Source organism: Rhincodon typus, chromosome 33 (genome assembly GCF_021869965.1).
Source record: "Rhincodon typus isolate 14 chromosome 33, sRhiTyp1.1, whole genome shotgun sequence".
Lineage (NCBI taxonomy): Eukaryota > Metazoa > Chordata > Chondrichthyes > Orectolobiformes > Rhincodontidae > Rhincodon > Rhincodon typus.
Window position 1 is genome coordinate 32,009,940 of NC_063364.1, and position 8,741 is coordinate 32,018,680.

Genomic DNA, 8,741 nt, shown 5'->3' on the forward strand with positions numbered 1-8,741 from the left:
CCAGTTCCATCAGGATTTTATTTCTTTCTATGAGATCCCCCTCGTTCCTCTAAATTCCAACGAATACAAGCCCAGTCGATGCAGTCTTTTCTCATATGCCAGTCTTGTCATCCCAGGAATCAGTCTGGTGAACCTTTGCTGGACTCCCTCAATAGCAAACATGACATTTTCACTTATTAACTTTTATCTATGTTCATTAGCTATTTGCTCCTACAGCATACATACCTCAGCAACTGAACTGCGTAAGTAACATTATTTTTGTACAATTTATTCAAAGGCATTTAAGTAGAATCTAAACTCTAACTCTCCATCTCCTTCTCTGTGCTCGATGTGTTAGGCCCGGCAGACCCGGAAGTTTAATTTGTGTCAGTTTTGCAGCAGTTGCAGCGTAATGGCTGAAGGATGGAAATAGTTTCTGGGCTTGTGTCTTACGCCCTTGCAAAGTTTTTCTTTCTCTCGCGGCTCTCGAATAAAGAAGATGCGGAGAAAATCAAAAAAATGGAAGAGAAAGTGTTAGAAGTCTATGGTAAGGCTATATAAACCGAATTGAGGTAGGTGTTGTTCAGTAAGGAGGTCAAACTAATGAAAAAAGGAAGCTTCAGACCTAGCAAATTTCTATAACTTCTGCATAGCACTAAAGTAGTCAAGAGTTAATTTTGATGCCAATCACCCTAATACAATGTCCCAAAAGAATGCATTAAACCAGATAGTTAGTGCATATATACTTTCCATTCAAAACTGTGTGTGTTCTCATGTACCAGTAATATCTGTGTAGAAACTGTTCCCCAAGATTGTGTGATTTTCAAACTGATATTAGACATGGCACTGCCAAGGCCAATATTAACTGTCCATCCCCAGTGGTCTTTGATACAACTGAGTAACTTGCTAGACCATTTAGAGAGCAGGTCCTTAATTACATGGTATCTTCTCTGAAAGTTAAAAATTAACAAGCCTTGTCGGTCTTGGATTTAGTCCCTTTCAGAATCTGTCCAAAACTGTATGGTTATAAAAATGTTAATGTTTATAAAGTCGAAGGGATGGTATTGGATAGGTTTTGAGCCTGCCAGACATCCTTCATCCTGCTCGCTCTGTATTGTCCTGTTGGCTGGCCAAATAAAGATTATGCTCAAGCTTATAAGAATGAGTGTTTGGATCTCCACTTATTGCTGCTGTTTACTTGCCATATTTGAACATCAGAGGGGACATAGTTCTGTCAACTTCACCAATGTTGAAAAAAAGACAAAAAGAGTTTCAAAGTTCCAGGTCTCCCAATCTTTTAAATGTTACTTAAAGTTAATGAAAGCAAGAAGGGCTTGCGAGTACTCACTCCTGGAAATGGTCTCCGGCTAACTACTTGAATGTACCTTGGGTTAGTTCACACCTGAGATATTGACGCAATGCCAATTTGTGCTGTAGTTTTTCAGTAAGATTTATTGATCTAATAGTGATGTTTAAGCTTCTGTAGATGATTAATGAACAGTGAGTATAGAGGGAATGAGATGATCTTAAACTTTCATTGCTACCATTATAGACATCATCCACATGAGAGATTACTACAGAAAATACGTTGTGTATGTTTGGCTGTATGTTCTCACAGGATACATTTTTAAAAATTTTGTTGGATTCCTGAAGCTTTGTGTATGTGTATGTGTATGTGTGGGCAGGGGGTGGGGGCATGGGGTGTTGTGGGTGGTGGATGGCGGAGGATGGTTGGGGGTGAAAATAAACTGTGATAGAAACTTCCGAAAAGCTGGACGAATCACATTAGCTCCATTTTGTAAAACTTCACAGTCTGTGGAACATGCATTGGTGGAGGGGAGAGTTGGGAATATGGGTCAAAGTGTACAGTCATACTTATGTGAGTTGCTTCAGCTCGAAAGTGAATGGTTTAATTTCTATGCCAACCTATTATTGAAAGGAGGATTGTACTAGACAGTCATTGATTTGTAATTCCATTATGTGCAGACTGTTTCCAAGTTGGGTATTAAAGATGGTTGGCATGTGTGTCAATTAAATTGAAATTGCATTGCCTTAGTGGTACAGTGGGGCAATAGTCAGATGTTGTTTTTCAAAGATTGGATTCATTCCACCCAAGTGTTATTGTTCATACAACAAAATGACTTACTAGACCACTTCAAAATGGATTCAAGAAGAACTGCCCACTGTGAGGCAGGAGTTATCAGTCAGACCATACCGGTGGAGGGGAAGTGTTTCCTTCCCCGAAAAGCATTAGTGAACCTTAGCTATTTTTAATTTATAAATCACTGCAGCTAATGAATCGAATTTTGTAATTTCCTATGGTGGGATTTGAACTCTCAATCTTTGGATTGTAAACCTGCAACCATAAGTGCTTTTAATCGTTGTGGTTTTCTTAGGGCAAGAATGTGGAGCAGCTTTTTTTGTTCATCTCTCTAACCTGTCAGGTTGGGAATAATGCTTCGCTTATGGAGAATTAAAGAAAATAAAGCAAAATATTTTACAAGTTATTTTTAAAATTATTTGGGGAAAAGAAGGTAGCTCTAGACTTCCAAAACTATTTAATAACTTTTGAAAACCAAGGTATACATAGTGGCATCATCAGCGGTGAATTGCAATTACCACATTACTGAGTGTTTACTGTCCAGATTAAACTATATTTGTAAGCAAGAGTGACTATACCAGCCTTCTTCCAAGTACCAAGAACTGTTATATTAAGTTCACACCAGACTATTTCCCCAAACATCCTTCCTCCAATCCATCTAAAGCTTTACCATCTGTATCACCAGATAAAATCCAGGATCCTGTATCAATAACTGTTCTACTGGCAACGCAGTAAAATTCTTGAGATCTACATTATTTAATTCCAGCAATCTCCTCACTGGACCAACCCACTACGAGGTCTTATTTTTACCACAAGTCCTTTAGATCTCTGACTCACACCTCTGTGCCTCCCATCCTTCAACACTGGTAGCAAAGCCTTTGGCTAATTTTGCTGCATTATCTTAAATTCCCTCTCTAGATTCCTCAAACACCACCTCCACCCCCCAAAGATTCCGCACTGTTTCTCTATGCATCTTCAAAATCTCCTCAAAGCTTGTCTTTTGGTCTGTTCTTTTGGCTATCCAACTGAACTCATGCTACAAAGTGACTCAATTGTATCTCCATTGTGAATCACTATGTCATAAATGCTATATCAATGCAAATGTTTTCTTCTAATGTGATGTCTTAGACAAGATGAGCCAAATGTCCTCCTAAGGTGCTGTAATAATTCTGTGGTTTTATTATCATGTTTGAACACTACAAAGTCCAGTGGTTCAAATTACAGACACCATTGCTGGTTCTCCCAGAACCTGAAACCCCTAGCTCATTTGCTTTTCTGTCCCATCCCTATAGCTCTTTCCGCTAAGCGATGTTACTTAAATTCAGTTTAAAAGGAATACAATATATGCAGGAGCTGTCCAAACTAAAGTTAAGTGAAAGGAGTGCCTGGAAGCAAGAGTTGTATTTTTAACTTTTGAATGATCTAATTGAGTTACTGCATTGAGACATTTAGTAGAGTGGTTATCTAATTGTAGACTGTGAACTTTAAAGGTATAAACTGTGAGAAAGTGATGCAGTGGTTGGAAAGGTGTTCTTCATTCACTGCTGAATTGAAATAGATTGTAAATTAAACTTTCCACTTTGCCAGCAAACATGTTTGGGAAACATCAAACTCTTCTTTGTAGACAAGAATCCAAACCGTAACCAGTTAAAACCAAAGTACCAATGAACTTATTCTGAGACTGCAAGTTAGGGGTGAAGTGGGAATTCCTTTATGATGGAGAGCATCATTTTGGAGGTTTGTAAAAGTCTGAATCAGAATTCTGTTGAGATTTAAATGAGTTTTGTAACCAAAAACAAAGATAATGATACGCAAAAGTATTAACTTTTTTTGTGTCTTTGTCCGGTCAGATATCATTCGTACAATTCGTGACCCAGAGAAGCCCAACTCTCTGGAAGAGTTGGAGGTGGTAGCTGAAGAATGTATCGAGGTGAAAACATTGGATGACGATGAGTACCTCATCATTATTCATTTCAAACCAACAGTACCTCACTGCTCTCTAGCCACACTGATTGGTGAGTGAAGAACGAAAGAAGGACCTTGCATTAGTGGAATGACTTTCATGGCCTTAGGACATCCAAAACAATTTTAAAGCAATAAAATACTTTTGATGTATAGACACCATCGCAATGTAGGAAATGCAGTTGCCAATTTGTAGACAGCAAGCTCCCAGAAGCAGCGATATATCAATGACCAGATAATCTGTTTTATTGATGTTGATTGAGAGATAAATATTGGGTCCAGGACACTAGGGAGAACTATCCTGCACTTTGAAATAATGCCCTGGCATCTTTTATGCCACCTGAGACAACACACAAGATTTTGGTTTAACATCTCATCCAAGTTACAGTTCTTCCAACAGTGCAGCAGTGCCTCGGTACTCTGCTGAGAGCGTATGCCTGGATTTTGTGCTCAGATCTCTGGAGTGAGTCATTCATGGATGTGGGCATTTCTGGCTGGGTCAGTGTTTATTACCCATCCCTAGTTTGCCACTGAAACGGTAGTGGTGAGCTGCCTTCTTGAATGGCTGCAGTCCCATGTGCTGTGCTATTAGGGAGCGAGCTTCAGGATTTTGACCTAATGATATATTTCCAAATCAGGATGTTGAGTGGCTTAAAGAGTTGCTTGTGGTGGTGTTCCCATGTATTTGCTGCTCTTGTCTTTTTAGATAGTAATGGCTATGTTTTTGGAAGGTGCTATGTAAAGAGCCTCGATAAATTTCTGCAGTGCGTTTTGTGGATAATACACCCTGCTGCTACTGAGTGTTGGTGGTGGACGGAGTGAATGCTCGTGGATGTGGTGCTTGTCAAGGGGGCTGGATGGTGTCAAGCTTCTTGAGTTTTGGTAAAACTGTATTCATCCAGGCAAGTGGGGAGTATTGCATCACGCATCTGACTTGCACGTTGTAGGTGTTGGACAAGCTTTGGGGAGACAAGAGGTGAGTTACTCACTGCTTTGACCAGCTTTTGTGACCACTATTTATATGGCAAGTCCAGTCCGGTTTCTAGTCAATGGTAACCGCCAGGATATTGTTAGTGATGGTAATACTATTGAATGTCAAGGTGCAATGCTCAGATTCTTGCCTGTTAGAGATGGTCACTGACTGGCACTTGTGTGGCAGAAATATTACTTGCTATTTGTCACCCCAAGCCTGGACATTGTCCAGGTCTTGCTTCATTTAAACATGGACTCCTTCTGTATCTGAGGAGTCGCAAACAGTTGTGATCATTGTGTAATCATCAGTGAACCAGCCACTTTATAAAAAAGAACTTAGCTGGAACCAAGCGCTGTATCCATCAGAGGCTGCAGTTTTGTAGATAGATCTATCTGCTGGGCATCCTGTTCCTTGAACAATACAGATTAAGGCCCTGATGAGAGGGGTAACATAGAAAAAAGTTAAAGTTCCTTGTATTCTGCCACTCCACTCTTATCAGAGTTCAGCATGTTTTTCATGTGGCTTCTATTTGAATATTGACTACTGGCAAGGTGACATTTGTCATTTCTCTTGTCTTGATGCTTAATGTTACCAGTCCACCACTGGGCCAAATGCAACAAACTCTGCATAGCCCTCTAACACACTGTAACCAGTTCACCATAAGGGAGGTAAAATTAAAGAGGGAATAACCTGTGCACAAATTGTAACAAGGATTTCATAGAAAATTGCTGTGTTTGAAAGAATTGAGATCTACTAATGATGGCTACATGATTCCTCCTGAGCAGGTGGGCAACCTGATGAGTGAGAGACTATTGTACGATTATCAGAGACAGTTGTGAATGTCTGCTGGCAGTAACAGCATTCTGAGTTTTCCCTCAGGTCACGGACTGCTGTTTAATCATCCTTATCTGTCCCTCCCCACCACCACCACTCCCAACTCCTTTGCAAACTTCCTGCTGTTGCCAACGTTACACAGTGACCCACACTGAAACTCCTACAAAACCTTTCCTTGACAGTGAATGTTCTGCTGAGCCCGGTAATAAGAACAAGACAGACACTATTTAAATGCTTTGCAGTATTAATACTGTGTCATTGTTGCTGAGTTTTGAGCGGGAGATGGGAGGTTTCCACAGCTGTTGTATTATTTTTACAAGTTTGTGACTTACTTCAAAAAGAATTAACCTCCCGATGGCTTGATGCTCAGAGCTGTCACTCTTCTTCGATAAATAAAATGGAAATATAGATCCTGGGCATTGTTGCTTCCTGTTTCTTCCATGCAGTGGGTTATGACCCATGCTAAATGTTTAAAAGTAATTGTATTTGAGGGTTAACAGGTTGAAGGTTGAAGGTCAAAGGGCACTCAATCAGTTTTCTTGTTGAGAGTTGAAAGCATTTTCACACAGTTGATCATTAGAGCTTTATTCTTCTCTGAATAATCTATTGACAAAGCTAATTATTTGTTGCACAAGGCATGGGAAAACGTTAGATGTAGGAGATTGCTATCCTCGTCCATTCTTACTTAGCAAAACCTGTTTTTTAAAAAAAGCGATGAGGGTGAAGGAAGACTGTTTGACTCAGTGGGTTAAAAAGCTGCACTTTGACCTTTAGGGCTTGACTGATTAGATACATGCAGATTGAGAGGATGAATGTCTCCACACTGCCAGGATATAAGGGTCCGAGCTGAAATTGGTTTGTCTTGACTTTACTTTTAGGCTCAAGCCAACAGCTTAAATATTCCTGAGGATACAGCCTGACCAAAATGTGAGAAATAGGAAATTATGGCATTCTATTCACGGGTGCTGCTCTATGGATTTGGGTTAGAGTATGTTAACGGGGCACAGTGGGAGGAACTGTACATTCAGCTGCGAGCACAGGATGGTGAATTGGGGTTAAGTCCTAACTCCCTTGCATGCAAAAACTCAAAACAATCTCCCACACTGAACTTGTATTTACAGGTGCAAGCTAGAAGCCCAGGCTAATGCTCTGGGAACATGGACTTCAGCCCCTCAGGGAGCTGGTGATATTTAAATGCAATGAATAAAGTCTGGAATATTAAGTTAGCCTCAGAAATAATGATCAGGAAACTAATGGCATAAGCACCATCTGGTTCACCAAAGTCCTTTTGGGAATAAAATCTGCCATCCTTACCTGAGCTGGCCTACATCAGACATCAGACCCACAGCAGTGTGGATGATTCTTAGTCACTACTGTCCAAAATCAATCCAAGGGACATTAGGGCTGAGCAACAAATGCTGGCCTTACCAGCAACGCTCACATCCGATGAAAGAATTGAAAAAAAGGCTGACCAGACAATTTGCTGGTTTTTGCTATGACAATATTTTAGATTTTATTGTCACATGTACTCAAGTATAGAAATACAGAAAAGTGCATAATATCGCCACACATGGCGCCATCTAAGATACCAAAATATCTTGGTATAAAAAAAGCTTAGGTACAAAGTAGTAAGAGAAACGAGTTTAAAAAATTAAGCATTATTTCAAAAAATAGCCAAAAAATAAAGACATAGTTTACTTCAAAGTCTTTCATAGCTTAAACTAGGAAAAGAAAAGAATAAGCCAGAAGTTCAACAGAGTTTGATAAGTCCTCCGCTTATCTCACACTCCGGACACCACAGCTGTCTGCTCTTGGAGAAGCTACCACGGATACCATCAATGCTGCTGAAACTGCCACCTCTCAGATCTCCCAGTGCCTCAGGAACGTGCCCAGGCAGAATCCACGCTTGCACACTGAGCCGAGACACCACCACGAGACGCCAAGAGACCAGGCTGAGGGGCATCATGCTGCCGAGAGACCAGGCTGAGGGCCAGCATGCTGCCGAGAGACCAGACCTGGGACCGGCCATGAGCCACTGGGAGACCAGACCTGGACCCACTGGGAGACCAAAGGGGAAAAAAAGAGAAAGAAACAGAAGGAATGGAGGAGCTCCAGTTGGAGCATTCTACTCTCTCTTCATTAAATTTGTGCATTGAGTGTTAAATATTGATCAGGAAACTGGGAGAGCTCCCCTGCTCATCTTCAAGCGCTGCCATGGGACCTTTCATAACGTCCTGAAAGGGCAGCTGGAGCCTCTATTTAATGTCACATCTGAAAGATGGTCTCTCAGATTGTGCAGGACTCCTTCAGTACTGACTGGGAGTGTCAGACTAAACCATACACTTAAACCTCTTGATGAGGGAACTCTTATGCAAGGATTTGTAAATTGAAAAATTACTGAAGTCATAGAATCATAGAATCAATCAGCATTTCCCTTCTGGCTTATAGGGCCTCTCCATGGAGTAACTGAGACTCATATCAGGAAGATGATGGTTTGATCCTTGATCTGTTTTGAATTGGGCAGACTAGCTGATATCTGATAAGCTGAGGGGAAAAAAATCAAACAGGGTTTCCACAGTTGGTGACTGTTTCTGACGTTGAGGTGAAAATAGGACAAGGGTTTGTGCAATATCCCCAAACTGAGTGCCAATAAAGGACAGAAATTGAGAGGTGTTCCTGAAACTATCTCAGCAAGAAGTGATTGAGTTCAAAGTAGGAGAGAATTGGCAAGGAAAAGAAAGTGGCTATGAAAGGTATTAGTGCTAATTTTTGCACTTTTTTTTGTTTGTAGGTCTCTGTCTACGAGTCAAGTTGCAAAGGTGTTTACCATTCAAACACAAGGTAAGATTTTTAAAAAAAGCTGTTTCAACACCTAGATTTTACTGAAATGGA

General features: G+C 40.6%; 1 protein-coding gene across 1 annotated transcript in view; it reads left to right on the forward strand.

Annotated features, from left to right (window-relative positions):
• Positions 1 to 329: 329 nt before the first annotated feature.
• Positions 330 to 8,741, forward strand: part of ciao2a (cytosolic iron-sulfur assembly component 2A) — a 9,258-nt gene continuing 846 nt past the window's right edge. The window contains exons 1-3 of the mRNA XM_020518853.2: positions 330 to 526; positions 3,931 to 4,095; positions 8,641 to 8,690. Coding sequence (XP_020374442.2) covers positions 403 to 526; positions 3,931 to 4,095; positions 8,641 to 8,690 — 339 coding nt within the window. The 5' untranslated portion in view covers positions 330 to 402. The remainder of the gene's footprint in view (positions 527 to 3,930; positions 4,096 to 8,640; positions 8,691 to 8,741) is intronic.